We start from the raw sequence: 25764 nt of genomic DNA on the forward strand, positions 1-25764 counted from the left end.
CCTTGATCTCTTCTGCAGAGAGAAGTGCTCAATCCAAAAATCTGCAGTGCTCAATCCAAAATTGCAGCTTGGAGCAGATTTTAACAATAGGTGAAATCCACACAGCCACGTCCTCTCAAGACACATCACTGCATGACACTTGAATAATTCAGTTTCAGCAAGAAGGAATTTAAATGCAGAGTAATATCACAGACAGGTGTAAAGATGTCCATAATTTGGAAAAGGCAAACAGGGCTGAGTTGAGACAGCCTGAGCTGATTCTTCTTAAATCAGTAAGTTTTTCTGTCTTGCTTATCTGCATGAGCATAAGCAGGAGGATGAGGGAAGTGATCATTCCCCTTTAGTGAGCTGCTTCCTTGATTACATTTTTCTGTGGCTAAATGCATTAGAGGAGGCACAGGCTCCCAGCATGGTTTGGTGGATATGCTGCTCATACATGTGGGGACAGGCAACCCAAGCCACAGGACGTGAGGCTGCTGTGCCAGCTCCCCTCTGCCTGGGACACACACTAGCAGACAGAAAGGAGAACACAGTGAAGTTCCTCTTGCATCACCCTTAGCAATTTATTATCCCATCTGACTTCCAGCTCTGACAATGACCTGTGAATGCCCCACAGCACCATGGTCTGAGTTGGAGGAAGCCTGGAGCCCTGGGGCTCAGGCTGTGCCATGATGCCAACCACCTCACAGCTTTCTGCTTCAGCTGCCCCTTCTCCAAGGGCTGCTGGTGACTTCACCTGGGGAAGCTAGGTGCCACCAGCTGGGGGACAGAACAATAAGAAAATTAAGCAAAGCAGTAAGAAAATTAAGCAAAGCACTCCTTTTCTCATACATCTGGGGGAGGACAGGTGTCCTTCCCCTCCAGCACAGGCTCCAGGGTAGAGCGAGTAACTCAAAGGCCATCGCTGGCACCCACAGTACAGAGGTCAGCTCAGCAGGGATTGGGCAGTGCCCCCCAAGCCCCAATGGTGGGCACAGGGGAGACCCCAAATCCCACACTCTTGGTATAGACAGACAGCCTGTGACAATAAAGGCAGCCTTGCAACCCAGGATGAGAGTCTGTCCAAATGTGGAATACAACACAGCTCGGCAGCTTCATCTGATCTTCAAAATGGTCTGAAAAGGCACTTCACTCCCCATCTGGGGATGGAGAACATACCTGGAAAAAACCTTAGAAAGGGAATGTTTAGAAGAGGTTCAACAGCAAGCAGAGGCTCTGCAGCACCGGCACAGCACCCTTCCCTGGCAGAGGCAGCAGTCCACATGCTAAGGTCAGCATGGAGCTGTCCCATGCAACACACACCGCCACGGCCCCGTGCAGACTCAGGGATCCAAGACAAGTCGGGGGCCGTGGCATCCCCAGTGTCCCAGGTTCAAGCAGACAGGGCTCCCTGCTCCTCCTGGCCTGCCCCAGCCGAGGGGCTGGCTCTGGCTGGCAGCTGCCCAGCCAGGGGGCTCTTGGGATGCAGCCGGCAGAACCGCCCCAGCGTCCAGATGGGGAAGATGTTGCGGTACGCGGTGTAACTGATGGCACACGACTTGTTGAACACCCCTGCAATGTTCTCCTGGGAGACAAGCAGAGAGCAGAATGCTATGAGTGACAGGGGCCTGCTGCACATTCAGGAACTTCTTGGAAAGACTCAAGATATACCTGAGGCCAGTCCCCGTTGGGCAGCTGCTTATCCATCAACACTTTAATGCCCCTTTCCAGCACACTGATGTCAGGGTACCTACAAAGCACAAGGGAAATGTAAGCATCTTTATCCAGACCATCTGCAAACCCTCATCCACGTGTCTGGGGAGCTCAACCACCTCCAGGCTGCCCCGAGCTTGCCTCAGGCATACTGAGTGCTTTGGGAAGGGCTCCCCACAACCCCAAGACACTAAATATTATGAATACGGCACCATTTTCCCAGGCTAGAGGCCTGCAGTCATGATCAAAAGCTTTGCTTTGCACTGGGTCACATCAGCCAGGCCCAAGGCCACCCAGCCCAGCTTGATCTCTTCTCCCTGAGCACTGGGGCTACTCTTACCTGACAGCCATGAGCCCCAGCAGGGCCCAGCAGGTGTTGTGGATCTGTGACTCAGCACTCTGCACGTATGTGCGCTGCTCGCAGGACTCAAAATCCTCTCCCCACCCTCCATCTGCCATCTGCTTGGAGATGAGGAACTGGCAGGCCTGGGCCACCTCTTGGCAGACAGTCCTGCAGGGATGGGGGCCAGAATCAACACAGGACTGGGGACAGAGAGTGTTTGGACGCCCACAGTTCTCGGCTAAAAAGAGAAGCAGTGCCCATGGCTGGGACTGCCCTGACTTTGAGGGTGAGGCAGCAAGTGCCTTGGCCATACTGCAGGCACAGGATTTGGGAGGAGCAGTCCCTGAGGTAGGAGAGTCCATGCACAGCCAGGGATCCATCCAGCCCCACCACTGAGTCCTACCCTGACCCAGGAGGTAGGGTAGGGGTAGGGCACCCAGACGTTCCCTTCTCACCCGTTGTGGTATGTGTGCTGCATGCTGGCAAACGCCTCCAGACCAAACCAGGTGCCATAGGTGAAACAAACCCCCCAGCTCCTAGGAAGAAGAGGAGAGCAGCACTGTCAGGGGTGCAATGCCCCAGGGAGAGGCAGGCTGCAATGCAGCTGTGTTCACAGAAGAGCAGAGCCAGGCACAGAGCTGTAGCTTGCCTTCCCCTATGACCCAACCATGCCCAGTCCCACCAGCACCTGCTCCCAGCTAACTCAAGTGTCAGCTGAACTGGGACCACAAGGAGCTGGAGCCACCCCAACCTTCTCTGGGTCTTCATCTGTTCTACCTGGGCTGGAGGGAGAGTAACTGAGAGCAAAGCACAGCAGCTAGAGGAGGATCAGCCCTTCCTTTCCCTCCCACAGATCCTGCCAGCCAGGAACGCTTGCCATGATGATCCCTCTCCCACTGGGGCAGCCAGAAGGAAATGGGGTGCTGGCAACACCACCTACCCTTCCCAGGACCCATCCGCTCGCTGCTTCTTGCGACAGAAATCCAGGCCCTTCTGCAGAGTCTCCCTGGACAGGAAAGAAGTCATCCACTTCAGAAGCAGCTCAAACCCAGTGTTTGCTTCACTGGGGGCTCCATCAGCCCCTCTGAGGCTTGGATGGGTCCCATTATTGGAGGGCACAAGAGACAAGAGCATGCAGACAGGCAGCTACATTGTTCAGGAGGCCATGGCAGGCAGCTTGGGACAGTGAGCCTGCCTTCTCCCCTGCCCAGCTCTCATCTCAGTGCCTCACCTGATCTCCAGGGCTCGGTGCTCAGGGAACTGGCTCTGGAAGTGTCTCAGTGCCTGCATGACAGCTGATGTGCATTCCACGTATGTGTAGTCAATCATGATGTCACCTGTCAGCAGGCAGTGGGTATCAGTGCCACAGCCCCTGTGTGAGCAAGCCTGCAGGCCGGCCACTGCCAGCCTGTCCCAGAGCCAGGGCACACTGATCCCCTGCCAGGCACCCGCTGGGCATGGTGAGCCCAGGCCACTCTGTCCCTTCTCAGTGGGCAGGACAACCAAGCCCCAGAGCTGCCCTTACCAAACACCTCCGAGGGGTTCAGCAGCTCCAGTAAGTGGCCTCCTCGCTTGGTTTCATATGTGGCAAAGCCTCCATCTGGGTTCCTCATGCTCAGCAACTGCCCAGACAAGCAGAGAGGGGGGTGGTACAACCTCAGGGGCAGCACTACTCCAGTCTGCCCCCAAGCCAGCAGTGAGGATAAAGTCAGACCTACAGGTCTATGGGGCAGGCAGAAAACACAGGTCTCAAACCACTGTGACAAAGCAAGCCCAATCTAGGCCATCACACGACATTAGGTGACACAGGCAGCTCTGAATCACAAGAGTGCTGCCACACCAGGCCTCACACTAACTCAGATCTAACCAGATCTAATACCAGATCTAACAATTCCTTGGGCTTTGGCTTCTCTTACAGTCCTGCATGTCCCTTGGCCTAATTGTTGCAGCTCTTACCACATTCACAGCATCAAAGAGGCGCTCAGCAGGCACAGGCTTGGCTATGAAGGGACACTTCTCCTGCAGCAGCATTACTGCCTTCAGCCCCTCTGCTGTGCAGTCTGCCACGATCCAGCCGCAGTCCCGCGTGCTGAAGGGGAAGCCACCCTGGAAAAGGATCAGGTGGGCTTAGGGAGCAGGATCACTTTCCCTCAGCCACTCTATTCTTGGAAGAGAGCAGGTGCTGCCCCTGATTCCTGTTCCCTCTGCCCAAATCCCTGTGACAGTGATGAGTCCTTGAGAGACCAGTGCCAGCCATTGTACCTTGTTCATATGGCGGTAATACTTCTGGTAGTCAGGTGGGTTCTCGGGGATCTGCAGGAGACAAGCAACAAGTGAGAGCAGCCTGGAGGTGCCTGGCTGCAGGATCATGGGCTGAAACCATTGCAGGTGGTTTTTCCATGTGGAAGTGGACAGTACCTGCCTTCCACTGAGGGAAGTAGACAGAAAAGAGGTCAGCTCTGGAGCAGGGAGAAATCACCTTTTTGCCTGATTTCAGCAAGTGTTTCTAAAGCCCCCTTTGGGAGCTTGCCTGCCAGGGAACCATCTGCTTCCAATGCAGCAGCACCACAAACAAGACTGGTGACTGCATATGCATCTAGCTGTTGGTGACAATGACCCTCACCTTGAGCCCCTGCTGGCCTGGCGAGCAGAAGCTGAGCTCATACAGTCGCTATCGTACAGTCACTATCCAATGATCCTGGGTTTCCCAGAAGGGTACCTCAAAGATGAAGGGCAAATAAGCCTAAGCTCTCAGTTTTCCAGCCCCTCTAAGCTCAGGCAGACAACCCAAGCATCCCTGGGCCTTGCTAAGGTCCTCTCCAAGCTTCAAAGATGGTTCCCTGAAAACAGGGAGTAGAAAACAGGAGGCTGGGCCTGGGACTTTGCTAGTCAGCCCTTCAGAAACTCTCTTCAGAAGGCAACAGATGCATCCAACAGGGTTCTGAGCAACAGCCAGGCCTGCACAGGCAGTGTGTGAGACACCACTGACCAGCTCTGCTCACCTGGGAGAACTGGAGGAATCCATGGGCGTTCTGGAGGCAGGAGGTGAATTCAGGCATCTCCTGGGCTTCTGCCTAGAAATAGAGATGCACAGTGAGCAGTCAGCAAGGGGCTGTAGCCAGCCATGCTTTCCCAGCTCAGTCACACCATGCCAGGCCAGAACAGAGCTCCAAGGGGGTGCACAGCAGGAGCTCTGGTACTTGGGGACTCATGAGCAGAGATGATTTTCCCAAGGCAGCACTGAAGGGTGCATTACCTCCAGGAAGGCTTGGATGGCAAAAGCAGTATCCCAGAGCTGGGATCCATTTGTGCCCTGGAAGAGAGAAAATGGATAGTGAGAGGCAGATGCTAGCAGCAGCCTGACCCAGCTGTGGGGACTATGGGACAGCACATCCCTCCTGCATTAGCCCCAACAGCTCCTTCCTATGTCATCCTGTGCTGGCACAGAGAGGACAGATGCAGCAGGTCAAGGGACAGCAAGGGAGCACAAAATGAGACAGCTGCTTCTGTCTGCTCTGAGCATAGCCAAGGCAGGAGAGGTGGCTAGCATCAAGGAACAGCAGGACACAATGGCTCTGAGAGAAGCAGAGCTCAGCCTGCACTGAGAATCAGGGGCCTGGCTTTCTCCTGCCCTTCTCCCAGGACTCATGAGGATGGACAGAATGCCACAGGGAGGCAAACTAGCAGGACAGACAGTAGCCCCTCCTGGCACAGCTGGGGGAAATGGCAGTGAGAAGGCCACCAGGCACTAGAGGTGAGATGCCAGGAGCTCAGGCCTGGGATGAACACTCTATCCCATTACTCCACAGGTTGCCCCAGCACACCAGGGTCCCTTCAGTCACAGCTGAACTCCTACAGCACTTCACCTGCATCTTCATGCCGTCGAGGCCCAGCCTGTGGGAGGAGAGAGCACAGTGCTGCAGCACAGGCACAGTGGGAGCACCAGGAGGCATGTCAGGAGGCATGGTGTGCTGTGCCAGATGGACACACTCAGCCCTTACCAGAGATAGTCAGGGATCCTGGAAACATGCTCCTGAAAAGCTGGAGAGTCCTTCCCTTCCACGAACCAGCGAACTAGCATGTTGATTGTCTTGGAGATCTGCCAAGAGGAGCACTGTCACTGCTCTGGAAAAAGCTTCTTCCAGCCCCAGAAACATACATCCCAACCCACTCAACACAAAGCCATCCAGAGGTTGTCTCAGCCTTGATCCCAATGTGACATCACCCAGCACAGCTGAGTTAGCAGGGCAGGTGCCATGAGATCATCTCCCTGGACCTCAAGGAGAGATACTCCTCACCAGGGCCACAGCTGTCCCCATGCCCTCTGCATCTCCTGTGCCCTGCTAGCCTTAAGCTCTTGAGCATCAGGAGCAGGAGGAGTTGAGCAAGACTTGGTGATTATTACATGCCACACCTGCACAAGCTGGTCCTTGAAGAACAAAGAGACACTAAGGGACTAAGAGCAAGTGTCCTACCGGCCCAATGCTGATGCACTTGGTGAATCTGTCATCAGCCTTGATGTGGTCATACAGCTCTGTGACGGCTCGCTGCCGCAGGTGGGTGCTGTGGTGAGCTTCATACATGTTCATGATGGCTGCAGGAGAAGAAAGGGACATGCAGTGAAAAAACCCACCCTGTGCAGCCAGATTCACTTGCTGTGGCAGGCTGCACCCCAACTCACACAACAACCATCGACCAACAAGCATCAGGACGGAGCAAAGCTCTGCCCCAGAGTGGCCTGAGGACATGAGCACAAGGCCCTGCTGCTCTCAGGGATGGAGAATCCCATGGATCACATAGTTCCAGTCTCCATCCCAGCTGCAGGGCATACACCAGTAGCTGGTAGTAGACCCTAAGCCTCAGTTTTCCTGGCAGCAGCCCCTGCACTCACCGTAGGCAGCACCCAGCAGCCAGCTGTGCGGGGTGTACACGTCACAGGCAGCCACGTTGTTCCTCTGTGCTGGCCAGTCTATGCTGCCGTAGTCCTGCACGTACAGCTCCTGCAGCAGAGAGCAAAGGGCAGCCTGGCCAGCCAGGAGCAGCACCTGGGGCAGGCACTGCTGGGAGCTGGCTCAGACACCCTGCAGCTTAGGAGAGGATGGCTCACAAGAGCATGGCCAGCACAGCAGGTGGCCACAGAGCCATGTATCCTTGTCCAGTGGGATCAGCTCCCTCCTTACCTGCCTCAGGCTCTGTATGAGCTCGTCCTCTTCTGCTGACAGACGCTTAGCATAGCAGTAGCTCATGGGAAGGTAAACCTGGCGGCAGTGACACCAGAGCCGCGACGGATGCGCTGGAAACCATGTGGGAAGCAGCCTGGTTGCAATAGAGAAAGTGCTGCTCTGAGGAACAAGGAAGGCCAAGGGCCACTGGAGAGATGTTGTGTGGAATGCCCAGAGAAGGGCAGGCCTTTCCTTGTCCCCTGCAGTAAGGGATATACACACAGCCTGGACCTGCTCAGATTCCCACTCCACCAGGAGCATTCCCCTCCTGACACCACTCCAGGCCCAGCTGACACAGGGCAGGGAGGACCTCAAGCTCAAAGAGGAAGGTGAGAAGCTAGTTCAATCACATGGGATGTTGAAGGCAGAGGCCTGCACTGACAGTTAATGGCATTTGCTGACAAAGCACCAGCAGCCCTTGGTACTGTGCAGCCCCCAAATTCCTCTGGGGATAGTGTCAGACACTTTCCATCTCTGACACCCAGCAGCCCTCTGAGTATTCAGAGAGGGTACAAGCAAGGTTTAGGGCTGGCAGCCTCACATGTGGCTGTCCCTTCCTGCTAGGGCCCAGTTCTGGCTGCTGGAAGATACTGGTGGCAGGCAGGGAGCACATGAATGTGTGAGGGATCCTGTGGGAAATGCTAACAGGGCTGTGCTCTGGCATCTCCCTTGGATGCAGTGTTCAGTGCTATCCACCTGGCCTGCTGCTGGCTCTCAGCTGACAAGCAGCCTGAGCACCTCCAGTTCCTGGCTGTAGCTGGAGTTATCCCAGCAATCACCAGCACCTGGCACAGTTCTGGGTGGAGGCTGGTGGCAGGACTGACACCAGCTCCTCTCTCCACAGTGAGGGGGGCACATACCACATCTCTGGGAGAAGCGTGTTCATTCCCTCCCAGCTGTAAACGTTCAAGACAGCCAGCCAAAACTTGCCCCAGGAAGGGATTCCCACAGCACCTCCTGCACAGAACAGTAGCAGCTTTCAGGGTTAACACAGCCATGCCAGCTCCCAGCTTTCTTCTCTGTGTTTGGGAGCACATTACTCAGGCTGGGATACATGTCCCAAAGCAAGGCAAGCAGGCAATGGCACAAAAATGCAACACAGCTTCCCATCATTAATTGAAAATACAGTTGCCACGAAAGGCAAGTAAGAACAACAGTTCTTCCACTGCCTGGCAGCCCTCAGTGCTCCCTACAGCCCTCAGGTGTGGCCAGACTCTCTCACCAGTGTACCAGCCCCATGGCTGACCTTTGCTGTGCAGGTTGACACGGGCCCGCACAACGTCAGGGTCATCTGGTCCGATCCCCAGGATCCTCAAGGCTACGTAGTTGAGGGCTGTGCCAAACACTGTTGATTTATCTTCCACATGTCTGTCAGAAGCATATACAGAAACACCACATCCATTAGTCAGCTATTGCCATTAGCCAGACACAAGCCACTGCACAGGGCTGTCTTTGTCAGGGTGAAGTGGGATGCCAGGGGTGAGTTCGGAAAAGAGGGACTGACTAATAGAGGAGTAAACATTGCTCTGCACTACCCTGTCACACATGTTGCTTTGGGATATAGTGCCCCAGAGGAGATGTGGCCAGACTTGATGCTATGGCCACCTCTGTGACAAACAGTGTATGTGGAGTGCTGCACGAGCAACTCCAACCACTCACAGCTATCACACATGATGAGTCCCCCTCCCTGAGCCTGGGCAGATCTGACAGCAGCTCTAAATCCTGCACCTTGGAGCTGCCATCACCCAGAGAAGCATCCCTGGTACTCACAAGCCCCAGCCTCCGTCCGGGAGCTGCACAGAGCGCAGGTAGCGCACCATCTCCTTCCGGAACCCCTCGGGCAGCTGGATTTTGGCCGTGTGGCAGGTGATGAGGAGACCTGGATGACCAGACAGGCGGGCACTGTAGAGAGCCGAATCCCAGGGCACTCACCCGTGGACAGGTGCCCAGGCTTACCTGGCAGCAGGAACAGCGGCCCGCCGTAATCGCCCGCCCAGTGCCCATCCTCGGCCTGCAGCGCCGCGTAGAACCGCATCCCGTTGCGGGCCGCGTCCCGGGCCGAGCCGGCCGCCGGCAGCGTCCGCAGCGTCGCGCCCTGTGGGGAGACAGGGCCACCTCAGCGGCGCGCCCCGGGCACGGCCCCGCCGCCCCGGCCCGGGCCCCCCGCACCGTGTCCAGCCCGAGGCTGTGCTGCTCCAGCGCCGTCTGCGCTCGCCGCTCCGCGACATCGCCTTCGCCATCGCCCAGGTAGCGCCAGAGCTGCCGCCCACCCTCGCAGCGCAGCCGCCAGGCCGGCAGCTCCGTGGCCGCCGCCGAGCGCCGAGGGCCGCCGCGCCGCCGAAGCGCCCTGCCGGACACGGGCACCGTAAGCCGCGGAGGCACCCCGCTCCCGACCCCACCGCCGGGATCCACCCAGTGCCCCCCGCCAGCGCCGCTGCCGCTCTCCATCCCAGCGCCGGGACTCACACGCCGTCCGCCGCCATCGCCGCTACCGATCCCAGCACCGGGGCCGCGCCGGCTGGTCCCACATCGCCTCACAGGCGGCAGCCAATGGCGGTCCCCGGCCCGCCCCGGCCGGCCCCCAGCCCGCCCCGGCCCGCCCCATCTCCCGTCCCCGGCCCGCCCCATCTCCTCCCGGCCACGGCCCCGGCCCGCCCCATCTCCCGGCCCGCCCCATCTCTTCCCGTCCCGTCCCGTCCCCTCCTGCCATGGGACATCGCCCCGCCAGCTGCCGAGGCTCGACTTCTCACTCCCACTCCGTCTGCCCGCGGCACAGGAGTGCCATCCCCCTCACAGACCCTGACAGCCGAACCGTCCCTTTGGGTGACAGCGCCAGCCCCTGGAACGACTGTCCCCGCCTCCGTGCCTCCCCAAAGTCCAGGCGTGTGGTTTCCATCGTTAATGGAAATAACAAAACAACGCCGGCCCAGCCATGGGAACAGTGGGGCTGGGAGATGTGTCAGGGAACAGTGCCAGCCATGAGCACAGTGGGGCTGGGAGGTGTGTCAGGGAGCAGTGCCAGCCATGGGCACAGTGGGGCTGGGGAGATGTGTCAGGGAGCAGTGCCAGCCATGGGCACAGTGGGGCTGGGAGATGTGTCAGGGAGCAGTGCCAGCCATGGGCACAGTGGGGCTGGGAGATGTGTCAGGGAGCAGTGCCAGCCATGAGCACAGTGGGGCTGGGAGGTGTGTCAGGGAGCAGTGCCAGCCATGGGCACAGCACACCCTGACGCGGTGTGCCCACGCTCTTGCTGCCCCCGTGCTTCCCTGCTGCTGACTCACAGTCCTCAGCTCTGCTTTCCTGGGGTGTCAGGCACTCTAAACACCGGGGCCCAGCCTGGTGAGGAGGGCAGTGGCTGGCAGGGCTGACACCCATAAAACACTGTGTTGTGCTCTGCAGGTGAGTCAGGTATCTTCACTATGAACCCTGCCCTGGTCCCTCCAGCACGGTTCAGGGGTGTCACCTTCATGCAGGTAATGCCATGGGACAGCAGTCCATGAGGAGATGGCAGAGCTCCTCCTGTCTGGTCCCAGAGCTCCTCCTGACATGTCCCCATCTCTCTCCTGACACCCATCACTGCCTTCCCAGGCCAGTGAGCAAGAGGGTTTGTACCCCAGATGCTGTACTTGCTGTTGGAAGGGCTGGGTGGACATTTAATATACACTTGTTTAAATGGAGTGATAAATTCCTTTCAGCCTTTCACAGTGACCTGGTTTCTCTCCTCCCACAGAGGTGGCACCAGACCAAATTAAACTGGCAGAAAAACCCCTCCATGTCTGTGCAATACCCAGGGACAAAAGAGCTACTCACAAATGTGGCACCCATCAACACCCCAGGACAGGAAGATGACTATTAATACTTCTATAATCATTAATACTTACAGTATATAATGCACAGTAGAAGTTTAAATTAAAGTACTCCTCTTCTAACAAACAGGTCTTCACTCATTTCACGTCCAGAATAACATCAGGGATTATCTGGAGAGGATACAGTGATTTTATGTGAGAATTACTGAATTAATTTTTTATTAGTTTTATAAACTAGGCTTAGATCACTCAGTTCAGCCCTGGCTGTGTTCAGAAAGAGCAAAATGTTTTTTGGATGTGTCTGGACTTCTCCTGGAGGGAGAGTGGATGGGGATAATATCTTTGACTTGTGTCTCATCCCACTGGTCCTCAGTAGGGAGAGCTGTGCTGCTTCTCTTGCACAGTTTATATGAACAGAGAGAACTCTAGCAGTTCACTGACATGGGTGTTGTGTTTGAGGGTTAATAGTCTATTTATTTTTGGGTTAAGAAAAAAAAATTACCATAATGATTCTGCCTGAAATGAGATTCATGAAAGTATCCACTTGTCTATGGGTGTCAAAAACTTTAGATAATTTATGGTAATATTTGCCTAAGGGGAGTGATGGAGGATGAACAACTTGGTTTTATTTTTCTGTCTCTGTACAACTCAGCTGCATCAGAAATTTTTACTAATTGCCAAATTCCTGTTACTTAGGCATTGTTTTCACCCATGTTTTTCTGTGTCTGATCTCAGCTGGATTCAGCCAGGAACTAGCCCACCTCTGGCTGCTGTGTTTGGAGGTGCCAGGGAACCTGCTCCCTGCAAAGCTGCTGTGTGTGCTGGCACTGAGAGTGCAGCCCTGCAGAGGCAGAGGCACTTTCTTCCCCCTCCCACCCAAATTCCTCTGCTTTCATGACTTTTTTTGTCCCAGTTCAATGACCGCTGGCATTTGTCTCATGGTCTGGCAGAGCCTGGCGCCACACACACCCGAGAGACAAAGAAATAGGCTGTCTTTTCTCCTGGAATGAGGAGCCCACATTGTGAGGGAGACAGGCAGAGGGCTCAAGTGTTTTGCTCAGCCTTGGGCACTGAAAAATGCCCTTGCTTCTTTAAACATATCAGCCCAAAGCTCTGGCAAGGAAGCTCTGACCCTGAGGAAAGGAGCCCCAAGGCTGCACTGTCCTGTTCGAAGATCAGAACATGAATTTTAAAATAACAGAAGCAGCTCTTTGGGCAGCACTGAAAGCACAGCTCACAGCCCCACACTCATATCCAGACCTTCTGGATTGTCACAGGCTGGGTTAGGGATGATCCAGGCCAGGAGAGCAGTCTTTGCAAAGGATATGAGCTTGGACAAGGATCAGGAAAGTCTCTTGGAGCTGCCCATTAGCAAAGGCAGAGGAGGGTCAAGGTTTCTGGTGTTCACATCTGATCCTGCTGCTCCTTCCCATCCTATCAGGACATCATTCCAGATCATCACCTGTAAAATACAGGAGTCAGAATGATTTGGGGTGAAATGGACAGCAAGAACCACCAGGAAAGAGAATTTCAAGACTTCAAGTTTTGATCTGTCAAATGATACTTTTTCTGTTCCATTTTAAGGAAAGGTCACTCTCCAGAATGACATCAGAATATGGTTTAAGGAGATGAGCTAGCAGCTTGTCTCTGATTAGAAAAGGTTTACTTTAATGCATTTTTTGGCTGAGGACTGAGCTAGAGATCTACCAGATCAAATTGCTATCGACAGAAAAATGCTGTCTCTTTCCTGCTGACAGAGAGCCCTATTTATAGCCAGCTCTTACAGGAATGCAAGTACTCTTGGAAAAAATCAAATCGTGCAAAATTGTTGACAAACTACCTCCACACTAGAAACACCACTACTAAAAGCATCCCTGCTGTCCCTGCTAGTCCCACCAGAGCACAGATAACTGTTGTAGTTTCCAATGCCCAAAATGCAAGAATTTTAGTGGTCAGGCAAATATTTAGAGTCAACATACTCAATCTTAAAGCCAGGGAAATTATTTTTCCCCAAACTGGTGTTTGAGCCTGTTACAAAAACTTTCATGAGCTGATGTAAGGAACTTATCAATGTAGATGGTTTTTTTTTACACCAGTATGTGAAGTTTTTTAAGCAACGTGGTTGGTGTTGTATCAGTAGATTTGGGAACACAGGAACTGCCAGGGAATATGTCTGTCCAGCAACAGGGTTTAGATAAAAGTGCATTTAATGCCAGTTCATGGTGGCCGCTAGGGCTGGCAGGGAACATGTGAACAAGTTTTGTATTGAGACCCCATTATAAAAAAGTTTGAGATAACTTTTCAAAGTTTCTAAAAAGAAAAAAAAATCTAAAAAATCTAGTGTGAATCAGTATACAAACAATAACTCATCTTTTTTCTGAGTTTTGCATGTTGATTTACACTTCCCTTCTCAGAATTGCTTCAAAATATTTGCAGTTTCACCTGTCTCTGGTGTTAGGCGGATATTTCTTGAACATTTTAACATTTCTTGAACAATACACACAGAAAAGTATAAGTCTTATGCTCCCACTGACTGCAAAACATATTTTCATTGATACTTTCACTCCCATGGTATAAATGGTTTTGCACAAGCAGCAAAGGTTTCAGTTTTTGGGTGGTATGTTTGGTGAAGCTGAGTGAATTGAAATAACCTTATTTTCCGTGTCTGGCCTGACTCTACAATCTTAAAGCAGTAGAAAGCAGAAAAAGTGTGTTAAATATTAATAGTGCTCAGTAAACATAGTGAAAAGATCAGACGTACAAGGAATGCTGTTTTTGCATACTCACTGTTCAGAGCAGAACAGCAGCTTTAAAGAAAGCATTCACATCTTTGAATTGCAAGCTTGGTTCACAGAACATTCTGTGTTCTGTGAGTCAAAGGAACAGAGAGTAGGCATTCTATCTTTGAAAAATATGAACAAATAAATGGCACCATAACAGATTTATTGGTAATGCGTAACAACTGCGTCTAGAGATGATCTCCGTTTACTGCAATACATTTTGAAACGGGGTATACCCCTGTGTACGTGTCGCTTATAAAAACTGGCTGATTGAAGTACCAGCAGGTAAAAAGGAGAACAAGGGAAGCAGGCGGTGTTTCCCTGTCCCTAGGGCGGCTTTCCAACGGCTCCCGCGCGGGCGTTGGGCTGGCTCCCCGCGAGCGGCTCTGCGGCTCTGCGGGCACAGCGCCCGGCCCGGACACCCCGCCCCGGCCACGCCGCGATCCCCGCGGCCATAAGAGGGCAGCGGGGCCCCGCCGGGGGTGCCTGGCCACGCCGCATCGCCGTGCACAGCCCCGCCGGCAGCACGGAGGTGAGAGGGGCCGGGGATGCCGGGGGATGCCGGGGGCTGGCCCTGCCCGGGGGGAGGTGGGCGCTGTCAGGGCAGGGTCACCGCTCCGCATCACCTCTGCCCGGGAGCACTCCTCAGCCTTGCGGACGGGCAGCAGGCAGGGCTGCTGCATGAGAAGGGTATTTTTGTTAGGATGTTTTCTGCCGTGTCTGGTAACAGTCTTTCGGTTGGGGCACTGACTGCTGGGCGGGGGAGGACATCAGCTGTGGGATCAGATTCAGTAGCTTGTGGTGGAGAAACAGGAGCCAGGTTGCAGGGCAGGAGACATTTAGCGATGGGATATGAACGAAATGAGCGCCAGGCAACAAGGCTTCTTTATTTTCCGAGTCTTTGGGTTGGCAGCTCTCCCTCTCCACTAAAGAGATCAGAGTCTCTGTGGTTTGTCCATTTGTGAAGTCTGCAGGGAACACTGCAATCCGAATTATTATCATATCCCAAGAGGGTCTCCAGACCAAGTGTGGGAGAGGGAGGTTTGAGAGATGTTCATTTTGACCTGCTGGCACCCATCAAAACCGGTTTCTGCCGGGTTCCCCTGACTGCTGGGCTGGAGACAGGGCTGCAGGCAGAGACACAGGCGAGGGGACCTGTGACAGCAGGGACAGCAAAACCTTTCCGAAGCTCCGGAGCTGACCCCATGCCTGCCTCTCTCCTCGTCTTGTGGCTCTGCTGTCTTCGAGAGTCCCTGGCAGCAGAGTTTTGGTCTCTCATGACCTTCCCCCTGAAGCCAGAGCTGCTGCCAGCGCTTCCCAGCAGAATGCTTTGAACGCGGCTCCGACCTTGCTGATCCATGGGCGGAGCCCGGGGTGGCCGTGCTTCCAAATCAATGGGAATTGCTGGAGCTTGCCCAGGCTGGCGCTCCACCGTCCCCTCTGACCTCAGGGCTGCGCCGCGACCATGTCTGAGCTGGAGAAGGCGATGATCGCCATCATCGAGGCCTTCCACCAGTACTCCGGGAAGGAGGGAGACAAGCACAAGCTGAAGAAATCCGAACTGAAGGAGCTCATCAACAACGAGCTGAGCCACTTCCTCGGGGTAAGCACTGCCCTCCCCGCAGCCTGCCTGGGCTCAGGGGCCATCCAACAGCCCTGCACCTCCCAACTCTGTCTCCCACAGAAGCCTTGCACAGGTGAAGAGGTTTGTTTACACAGCAGGACATTAAATCCTTTGCCCCAGCTCTACAGAGCAGCAGGATGAGGGGAACAGCCTATATGGCAGACTGGGGTGTGGGTTGGATAGTAGGGAAATTACCTTCCCTGACACGGGGGACAGCCTCGCCCCAGGGGGCTCAAATGTCCCTTCCCAGCAGCACAGCTGTGGCTGCAATTCCCCAGGGCACAGGGCAGTGCCCCACCAGACTGGGAACAGCCACGAGACATTTGGGATGTGTCTGAACAGAGATTCAGCCATGAGAGCACTTGGGAAACGGGGACATGTTACTGTCTGGACCATGCTGTGGTCCTCCCCAACTTTGGCCCCCTGTTTCTATCCCTTCAGGAAATCAAAGACCAGGAGACTGTGGACAAAGTCATGGAGGCCCTGGACTGTGATGGGGATGCAGAGTGCGACTTCCAGGAGTTTGTGGCCTTCATTGCAATGGTCACTGCTGCTTGCCACGAGTTCTTTGAGGAGGAGTGAACTGGTGGGAAGCAGGTGAGCCCCTTCTGCTCATGCTGGAGAGAGGCAAGGCAGCATTGCTCCTCCAGGAAAAGGACTGGCTGTGATTACAGACACCTTAGAGTTCAGCTTGCGCTAGACTTAAGCAGCTTATTAAAAGTGCTGTGGCTTTGTGAACAAGAAACACTTGTGTGGCTCAGGAGAGGCTGTTGGCTGGTGCCCATTGGGCTGGGTGCAGTGAGAGTGCCTTGCCTCAAGCTCCTTCCCTGCTGTTTTAAGTCTGTTTTAAGTCAGGAATGTGCATGGGGCTAGAAGCAGAGGGATGCTGTGATCCAAGCTTGCTTGCAAAGGAAAAAAGGAAATTCAAGGGTTGAAAGAAGAGGTGATGCAGAGGGGCTGGTTTTGGAAACTTGCTGCTGAGCCCACCAGCCTGAACAGGAAGGCTCCCAGTGATTCCTGTGGGCTCTGGGCATGGCATTAGAAACCAGCTCCTGTCCCATCACAGGTGCTCAGCAGAGCCCACCCATTTCTTGGTACATTGAGACGCCTTTGGCTTGCAAGGCAAAGTGTAACAATCTAAAAGCATAACCATCTGACAGCTCAGGCTTTCACTTGTTGATCAATCCTGCTTTTAGCAGCCTGCAGAACTGGAAGCAACAGCATATGAGGCTCCTGCACTGGGGTCAGCTCCTGGGCCTGGGATATGCCTTGACAAGGTGTCCAGGCTCAGTGAGAAGGGAAGTGGGAGTGGCCCATGTGACCACAGACGAGGCACAGCCTCCTAAGTGTGTGGAAATGACAAGGAATAAAACATTGGTTTGGCCTCTGGTGAGAAACGTGTCCTTTTGTGCCAGGCTGCTCTGCACTGAGAGAGAAAGGCTGGGGGATCAGGCCTGAGGCACTGCCACAGCTCATGCCCCTGGGGGTCTCGTTGGGCACTGACCCCTCTTCTCTTCCCTGGTGTCTTTGTGACTGGCCAGACAACCCTCGATTGTCACCAGCACTGAGTTCCAGCTGGCTGCCCACTCTGCCAGGTGTACCTGCCAGGACAAAGGGACACTGGGGCCCTCTGCAGGATGTCACTGCTGCTATTGGGGTCATCCAGGGGCTTGCAGTGGTGAGCCCTTGCAAAGCCTCAGCTAAACCCAGAACAACCCCCCCCAACGCCTGAGCTTCTGCCTTTCCAGTCTGCACCTGCCATCCAGCTCAGCAGCACCTGTGAGCTGGGCCTTCCTGCAGCTCCAACAGTGACAGATTCACAGCAAAGATGCTCTCAGATGGTACTGGTTTTACCTCAATCCACATATTATAATCATTTTATGCACAAAATGACATCTTTGGACAGGGACTATCTTGCTATTCTCACCAGCCTCCCCCAGGTTGTGCAAGGGGATGTTCAGGCAGAGCCAGGCACACAAGATGTCTTTTTGTGATTGTCTCTTTATGTGCAGTGCTTTTAAACACAGAACACATTTTGCAGGATCAATTCTTGTGTGTTTCCTAAATCTACTGTCAGTGCAAATGGTTTCTGTAAGTGCCTCACCTCTCTTGCCTTTTCAAACAAAACACTTGCCTTCTTTTAAAGACTACAACTTAATTTACTTCCACAACAAGGATCTAAGTAGAAGTAGGTGGTTTGGTCAAGAACCTGTGAAAGTCTGGGTTAAAAAATGCAGATGACATGAAAAAACCTCCCAGGGCTCCTTTCCAAGATGGAATGCCCTGTAAGCACAGAGTGTTCTGCACACTGTGAGCTGATTGTGGGCCCAGCAGTCTGACCCATCTGCTGCACCTCAAAGAAGTGTTTGCACTGAACTTTGTGTCAGAGAAAGGAACCACTTGGGAACACACTTGGGACTAGTGCTGGTGTAGCACATCATTTTGTCTAGATAAAAGTTAAACCAGACACCCTACCTCCCATGAGCCACATTGCAAGAGGGACAGGAAGAGTTCTTTCTGGAGTTTTTTTACAGCCTTTCCAAACTGCTGCAGCTGTTAGAAGTGATATAACTTAAAAAAATTAATGGTTTTATTAAATTTTAATTAATCATAACCAGTATATTAATTATAAGCAGTACATTAGTCTTGTGTCATTTAAAGCCAGCATTTAACAAAGTTGTCTAAAGTTACTTTTATGGGAACACAGCTTGGGAAAATTTCTGACACATTAAGTTTTGATAAACTAAATCTGATATGCTTCAATGAACAAGGCCTGGGAGATAAAGATGTATTGTTGAAGCTGGACATCTGGAATGCAGAATTTAGGGACTACAAGGACATTTTGCAGAAACCAGAAGAGACTAACAAAGACTGTGTCTGTGTGTTGAAAAGTCCCTACTGGAGAAAACAGACAGTAAACTCCCTAAAAATATGGACTGATTAGCATGAACAGCGAGGAATCAATAACCAACAGAGGACAGTATACTAATAAATGAAATATAATTATGCAATTTAGAACCAATGAACATTAATTTGTTTGCTAAAAATGTAGAAATAGGTGGAAAAGTTTTGTATTTGTGCCTGTGTAGAGGCTGGAATTTTGTCAGCCATTTACAAACCCTGGCCAGGAATAAAGAACTGCCTCACTCTCCAGCACTACAGAGACACTATTAGAGGACATGAAGAACACATTTTTGTCCTTGCACATTTTTCTGTATGAGACATCTATCCAATCTCCAGCCCTTGTGAGGTTGCGACGTGCATGGTAGTACTTCAAGCTGAAAAGGACTGTGCAGAGAGCACTGTGCTCTACCAGCTTCTTGAAGGTTTTAAAAGAGAGGGGGCTTCCCCTTGAATGTGGTGCAAATACAAGTTTCCCAAAGTTTAGACAGCTTTTCACAAGTTCCAGGGGCAAACTCTGGGCAAGCTTGTTGTCCTGGCACAGCTCTCTGAGCTGGGCACAGCGTCCCGGCTGTGAAAGGAGCGTGGCTGCCACTGGCCTGCCAGCTGAATTCCCAGTCCTAAGCTGGCAGTCTTAAGGGCAAAGTTAAACAAGAGCTACTTGTGCTGCTACCTATTCCTCTTCCAGCCCCTCTGTGGGAACACCTGTGCCTACCTTGAGGCTCTGAGATCCAGAGAACACAATGGTAGAGGCAGCAGAGAAGGGAAGGACAGAGTGCACTGGTGAGTTTGATGTGGTTTATGTGCAGCAAGGGGAAGGTGCAGCCCTGCACTGGCTTTTACTTCTAGAGCCTTCTTCTATGAGAGCAACTGCTGGACTTTGCAATGAAGATGTGAGAGTGAAAAAAGTGATGGCAGGTCTGTCTGGAAAAAGGAGATACAGAGCATTGTGTGCAGTTTAAATGCTGTTAATAAGAGAAGGAGGTACTTTGAGAACATCTTCTGTCTTGACACTTCCATCTGCATGACCTCTAGCAGCTGCTTGGACATTGAAAGTATGTGAAAGTGATTGTGCTGTGAATGTCAGGCTGGCAAATGCCTTCTGTCCTGGCACATCTGTCAGTCAGAACTGCAGCTGGAAACACTTTGCTCTAACAGTGGACTCTGCCACTTTGAGAGAACGTGCTGATGCTATATATACAATTTAGGAGGAAAATGTCAATCACTAGTATGTTTTGTTTAGCTTATAGGCTGCAAAGGGACTATAGAGGCCAGCAGTGGCTTTCTGTTATAGGACTTTTTCTTTGCAAGCAGCTGCTGGACATTTTGAAGGGGTTTGGGATCTGCGAGTGTTAGAGTGCAAGATGGCACACAGATCTTGAGGGAAAGTGCATATCTCCAGGGAGCTGGATGCAGTTCAGTGGGTGTGAGTTACATGTTGAGCAGCTGGTGGCACAGAAAAGCTTCTAAAAGGAAGAGGCTGTGCTGCAATTGCCTTTTATTTTGAAGCTTATAAACTGCACAGCCAACACAACCACACGATAGCGCTGTTGACTCACAGAACAGGGACACGCACCGAGCTCGAAACTATCCCCAGGACAGAGCTGAGTCAGAAACGTCCCTGCTCTCCAATCACCTCTGCCAGGACAAAAAGATTTGGCTGATCTTCCCCTTCCAAGTACAAACTCTTCCTTGCAGCACATTCAAATGGCAACATGAACTCCTCTGCCCCAACAAACCTTTCCACTCTCAGAGAGTCTGGTAACAAACTTGAATACATCTGCCAAAACCAGGGCTCATCTAAGTGTCAGTGGAGAAAGCTCTTTGCTGCCTACAATTTCAACTGCCCCCATCAAACTACAAACACACCCCCTGCTATAGCCCCTTTCCTTCTCAGCTCTAGGTACCATCCTAAGCCTTCAGTCTCAGAGGCAGGATCCAAATGGGATGGCACCAGGGACTGCTCACATGCTAAAGCTACAAGGACAAAAACTCATCAGCTTGGCATCTGCATTCCCACTGGCAGTTCAACAGCTTTAACCCAGAGAACTGAATATTGGGAAAAGCCTCTAAATTCACTGAGATCACCGACATGCTCATCCAAATTTGCTTTCTTTGCCAAAGAGAGCAACTAGAACTCCATCTCAGAAGAAATGGCATCCCCTCCAAAATCCAAAACATCCAGGGACTGATCCCCTACAAATGTGTCAGGACACTGCTATTGGGCATTACCTGCCCAGGGCACTTGATCAGCTGCACACCAACACTCAGTGTAGCTGCTTACCTTGTCCAAAAGAAGTGTGCTGGCACAATTTCAAGAATACTACCTCTAACAAGTGGAAAACACAGGCCAAATTGAATCTTTCAGGAGGGAGACTGCCTTTCAAAGATGGATGCTGACTCCATGATTGTACAAATTGAGTCAGTGCTTCCAAACCAAATATGCCAGGGTAGAAAGTTGCTGCCACCCTTGAGCTGCACAATGCAGCTTCTTATCCACACCTCCAACACTGGGGCTGAGTTCTTTCCTTCCCATGAGGAAGCACTGCCATTCTCATTCAGGAACTTACCAAGCACAAGTTGCATACCACATCCAGCACTGACTATGTCCAACAATGGCTCCTACACAGCAATGTCTTGCTGGGCTGTACCACGCCCTTAGCTTCTCACTGCTATGGAGCCCTGTGTTCTGCCTCTCTTGTCATCTCAGTCTAACTGGAAACACTTTTAGCACAGCAGCACAATCTGGGTGAAGAGGAGGAGACATGAAGCACATGTTTTTATCCTGGTACATTTTTGTAAGAGACTTCTATTGGGATCTTTAATCCTTATGAAGCTGTAATGTGCACAGGGGTCCTTCAAGCTGAGAAGGACCATGCAGAGAGCTGATCCCTGTGGCCTCAGTGCCTACTGACACCTTTTATGTTGGTTATTTCAAGCTGCTGGACACGCTGGTGCCACTGATGACACACAGGGTGTGCACAAGTGTTGGGGGCTTCCTGCACCTGCTAGGTATGGGCCCCCATCCTCCTCCCTGAGGGGCACAGGTACTGACAGTGCTGGGTGCCAGACTGTGCATGCATCCCCCCTTCCCCCCAAATGACTCCTGGCTATGCTATCCCACCTGGCACAGTGGAGACTGCACCAACCTTCCTGTGGCTGGCCCTGAGCCCCCCAAGACTACAGCCTCAGCTATGCTGGGGAAGGTGAGGGATCACCTGGGCAGCTCATGAGAAAGGGTGTCCTTTGGCTTTACTGCTGCACAATGGGCTCCTCCCATCGCCCTGCCTGCTCCCTGAGCCCACCTCTGCTTCCCTGCTCCCAGTGCTGGGGGAGTCTCAGCAGCTGGCAGGGTCACTGCTGTCTCCTGTATGTGCATCCCTGGTAAAGTGTACTATCCTTGCTTTGGCTGGAGCTGCCATGCCACACCACGCTATTCCATTCCATCTCATCCCATCCTAACTCCCCTGGCTGGCAGGGACATGTTCACCTCCTGAGCTGCAGTTTTCCAGGGCATCCTTGGTAGTTCAAGCAGTCCTGAGTATGGCCCTTACCCTCTCCAACCCTTTTCACACCCAACACCCCCTCTGCTTCTCATCTTTCCTTCCCAGGGGACACAGGGGCCCATGGGACTTACTGGCCTGCAGAGAGAGCCTTCTTTACCCTGACAGCTTTGGAGAATTTGGCAGCACAGCCTGATGAAGTTGCTGCAGGGCATCCATCCCAGTGCTGCTGTTTCTCCTTTTCCTTTTCAGTTAGTGCTTCCTCCCTGGCAGTCATCAGCCCGGATCTGGCATCAGGCCTTTCTGTCCAGCTGGTGCCTTCTGCAATGTCTCCCAGGGGTATAAACTTCAGTGGATGTCTGGCTGCAAACCAAGCAGGGACAGGGCCAGGCTGTGCCTGCAGCTGGAGCTCAGAGGCCTGGAGAGGCTCAGCCATGCATGGAGCAGCTGCTTAGCTTGCACCATGGCAGTGACATCCTGCCAGCCCTGCCCTGCCAGCCCCACAGCAGAGATGTCATACCTGACATAGTGACAACAGCAGTGCAGCTTGGCAGAGGCTCAACACACAGGAAATCCAGGAGCATCCAGGCTTTACAACTGTTTTACCTGCAAAGCAATTGCAGTCAGGTTTTGCAGAAAAAGTTCTTAATACATTAAACTGTCTGATATATGAGTGAAAACTGGTGCTAAGCCAAGGTTTTGACCTAACAGCTTGAGTTTCAACATTCATCAAGTCAGATTGGCAAGAGCTGTTCTGAAATGTTTAATAAGCTTTTTGTTTTAAGATTTACTTTACAAGGCAACTTGTATCACTTTCATCAGTATCTCAATACAAAAGTCTTACAATGCTTTGTTTGCTAGAAAACTACAACATGGAACTGGGGGTTAGGGAGTTGTCTCCTTTTGCCAGCTGTTTTGGGAGGAGGGCTGTCCCACAGCCTGCTGCTGGAGGCTGCTGGACTCAAACAATAAGTTACACAAGTTCTGTACATAATTACAGTCAGAGTATGCAGCTGTATAATACACCATAGGTAAACACCACCAGGGCCCATAACTACTATAAAGGAGAGCTTTTTCTTGAAGATTTCAGTTTATTTGACCATGGATAAATCTAATCTATCAGGGGACTGACATCCATCTTTCTTAGGCACTGATCCAGGCAGAATTGCCTTGCAGAAAAAACTGGCTCTTTTGCAAACTTGTGCATTATTAAAAAAATTTTCTGTAGCTCTCAAGTCTTTAACAAGTTTATAAAAATAATTATTTGCTAGTCTTGTGCCTACCTTCAAACACAGAATTATTTGAATAACTTCATATTCTCTTTCTGTATTAGGTTCACTGCAGTATTAGATCAGGCAGAAACTCCAAAACCTTAATTAGTCCAACTGTGACCCAACCAACTGGATATTTTAGCCTGAACAAAAGAGTTTAAATACAACTCCAAAGAAAACAAACAAAGTTTGTACCACAACAGCTCAAGCTAACTAACGCTGAATGGGTTTTCCATGGTGGGAAAAAAAAAGTTACTATTTCAAGTTTTAGCACAGAATATTCAGGGAAAACATTTTGTAAGCCTATGCTTTGTAAACATTTATACAAATCATTCAGAGTGGCTTTGGAATGGATTTTCGAATCCTTGGCATTATGCAGGGCAGGAATTAACAGCTCACACTATGAAAACAAGCGACTTGGACATGGAGTTAGAAGAGCAAGAGCACTGAAGGCTCCTGCATCAAGTACTTAAAACTGGGTGTTACTTTGTATTTTATTATAAAGTTTATAGCATTACAGAGTCCAGCATGGCACCGTAAGTAACCTTGTTACAGCATTTGTTTTTGCTTGGTACAAAAAAGCTGATCAGCAGCATAACTGTTACACTGAATCCAGGATTGGAAGGGGTTGGCTTCTTCTGAATAGGGATGAGTCAGTGTTTTAAAATAAAAAGGCTGCATTTTTAAATCTCAAATATGTGCAAAATGCCTTTCAGTAGAGAATGTGGCAGAGGTGTGTGCAATGTTGAAGGATATGCCCCAACCCCAATACTGCCCATATACTGCAGTCACGTGGAGGGTGAACTCTGGATGGTTACTCACAACTTTGGGTGCTGTTTCCAGGAGTCCTCCTCACAGCTGCTGTTCTCTCCCCACCCCACTCTATGTCCTTTTATGCAGTGCATCAAGTACTGACATTCATAATTACTCTCTCCCCTCTGCTCCCCCCTCCTAAAATAAAATTGGTCCATGATAGTTCTAGTAAGCTTCCTTCAGGAATTCCAGTAAACTCTCCATCCTAAGACAGCTGTGACTGTTACAATGAAAGCAAATGCAATCTGGGAGATGAAGGGCTGCATGTAAAGAGAAGTATCTCCATTTTCCTAGGGTCTTCAACAGCTTGTAAAAACAAGAGCATGGATTCCAATGTTATTATGAGGAAAGCCCCTTGGATTTTGGTGCTTTAGCCTTGATGTTATTTGCTGTTTTCACATGTTGTAGGCAACATAAATAGGATCCAACTGATCAGCTAAAAATCCGTCTCTCAAGTGCATCCGTTGTTTCTCGCCGCGGGAGTTGATGGGAATGACCCCAGGATCCACGATGACCACAACACCAACAATGAGATAATGCTCTTCGAGGACCACGTTGGTCACCAGTGCCACCAGATCCAGAGCTTCCTGCTCTGAGCCTTCCAGCTCCACCACCACCACCAGCAGGTTTGTCCACGTAAACACAGCACTGTCGGCATGACACACGTGTTAATGGGGAGGAAAAAACACCTGGACAAGTCACTAAAAGAGATGGTAAAAAGAAAGACAAGGCTTCCCAAAGCTTACAACTAAACCTGAATGCTTTGAGGCTGGAGAGGACCTACAGCCTCAGTTATATCCATAACTCATTAGGGCCAAATGGGAATAATACATGTGAGAAGACATCATCCATGAAATCCCTGAGATGTGTTTACCACACCCACAGGTGTACATTCTGACACTGCCAAGGAACTCCTAAGTTCTGCTTTAGAAGAAATAAAATGATAGAGAAGAACAATGCTGTGGTTCTTACCATTCTGCAATGCTCTTATGTGCCCTGATGACAGAGGTTTCTATGTCGATGGGGTGGTACCTCATTCCTCTGAGCTCCAGTGTTTCATCCAAAGAGCCCACCACATACAAGGCATCGTGCCTCTCTGCAATACAGCACACACATTTCAACACTAGCACAGCTACAGGACAAACAGTCACTTGTAGAAGCTTATTCCTGACCTTCTAACATGTTCCCAGTGCTTCCTAGGGGAAAGTCTATAATGCATGCTCCAGCATTTGAGAGAATTAAAGACTCATGCAGCACTTCTGCCTATGACTGCAAGCAACTGAAATCACAATGAAAAGAATTTCTGGATCATCCAGTTCTGTCCTTTGTCTCATGTAATGTAACCTCTGTTCATAAACCCAAGTAAAATCCACCATTAAAACATCTTTTTGTTCCACTGTTCTTATCAGACAATTCTTACTTTTTGATCAACACAATCACTTTTCCAATTCCCAAATTTAACTTATTTTTTTTTAACACCAGCTTATACCCACTAGTCCTCATGCCAGCAGAATTCTACTCAGTTTCTTAAGATCCCACAGTTTACAAAGTAAGAACAACTCTGTCCTCTCCCCAGCCTCAGCTTTGCCAGGTTAAATAAGCAAAGCCCTCCTAGAAGACCCTACCCTACTCTCAACATTCATCCTTGTAACTCTGTTCAGTTCAATTTTGCTTTTTCTTTGTTAACTATTTCATAGTCTCGTTCAGTTATGTTACTGGAGGTGAAAATCATGCTGGGAAGTTGTATTTTGTGTATACTGTAAATTCACTGCCCACAGCTTCTTAAAAACTAAAGGACAGCTGGCATTG

At 51.3% G+C, this 25764-nt stretch overlaps 3 protein-coding genes across 7 annotated transcripts in view; 1 reads left to right on the forward strand and 2 right to left on the reverse strand.

Moving 5' to 3' along the window:
- Positions 1-1227: 1227 nt before the first annotated feature.
- Positions 1228-9850, reverse strand: LSS (lanosterol synthase). Its single transcript, XM_071434410.1, has 22 exons — positions 9724-9850; positions 9427-9604; positions 9214-9352; positions 9028-9136; positions 8504-8625; positions 8118-8214; positions 7216-7351; positions 6927-7035; positions 6511-6629; positions 6037-6134; positions 5902-5929; positions 5292-5348; positions 5038-5109; positions 4298-4348; positions 3992-4141; positions 3561-3657; positions 3267-3372; positions 2976-3041; positions 2491-2571; positions 2033-2203; positions 1651-1729; positions 1228-1564 (listed from the first exon to the last, which is right to left on the reverse strand). Exons 1-22 carry the CDS (start codon positions 9738-9740, stop codon positions 1373-1375), a joined length of 2274 nt encoding a protein of 757 aa, XP_071290511.1. The 5' UTR covers positions 9741-9850; the 3' UTR covers positions 1228-1372.
- Positions 9851-14218: 4368 nt separating this feature from the next.
- S100B (S100 calcium binding protein B) lies at positions 14219-25356 on the forward strand. Of its 2 annotated transcripts, XM_071434418.1 has the most exons (4): positions 14219-14375; positions 15294-15446; positions 15909-16064; positions 24364-25356. In XM_071434418.1, exons 2-3 carry the CDS (start codon positions 15309-15311, stop codon positions 16047-16049), a joined length of 279 nt encoding a protein of 92 aa, XP_071290519.1. In that variant the 5' UTR covers positions 14219-14375; positions 15294-15308; the 3' UTR covers positions 16050-16064; positions 24364-25356. The 2 variants fall into 2 exon arrangements, with proteins under 2 accessions (XP_071290519.1, XP_071290518.1); XM_071434417.1 differs by lacking the exon at positions 24364-25356 and having other exon boundaries at positions 15909-16851.
- Positions 22611-25764, reverse strand: part of DIP2A (disco interacting protein 2 homolog A) — an 80677-nt gene continuing 77523 nt past the window's right edge. For all 4 annotated transcript variants that reach the window (XM_071434414.1, XM_071434412.1, XM_071434413.1 and 1 more), the window contains 2 exons: positions 24928-25051; positions 22611-24603 (listed from right to left, as the gene is read on the reverse strand). In XM_071434414.1, coding sequence (XP_071290515.1) covers positions 24351-24603; positions 24928-25051 — 377 coding nt within the window. In that variant the 3' untranslated portion in view covers positions 22611-24350. The remainder of the gene's footprint in view (positions 24604-24927; positions 25052-25764) is intronic.

This window comes from Agelaius tricolor, unplaced genomic scaffold (genome assembly GCF_023055355.1).
Source record: "Agelaius tricolor isolate 1412-34295 unplaced genomic scaffold, bAgeTri1.0.p SCAF_10, whole genome shotgun sequence".
NCBI lineage: Eukaryota > Metazoa > Chordata > Aves > Passeriformes > Icteridae > Agelaius > Agelaius tricolor.

Bases quoted from the DNA above. Each gene is read 5' to 3' on its own strand.
- S100B (XM_071434418.1), top strand. From the start codon at position 15,309: ATGTCTGAGCTGGAGAAGGCGATGATCGCCATCATCGAGGCCTTCCAC. The intron at 15,447-15,908 runs GTAAGCACTGCC...CTATCCCTTCAG, and splicing joins AGCTGAGCCACTTCCTCGGG to GAAATCAAAGACCAGGAGAC.
- LSS (XM_071434410.1), bottom strand. The intron at 7,352-8,117 runs GTATGTGCCCCC...TATTGCAACCAG, and splicing joins ACGCTTCTCCCAGAGATGTG to GCTGCTTCCCACATGGTTTC. The intron at 3,042-3,266 runs GTGAGGCACTGA...TTTCCTGTCCAG, and splicing joins CACCGAGCCCTGGAGATCAG to GGAGACTCTGCAGAAGGGCC.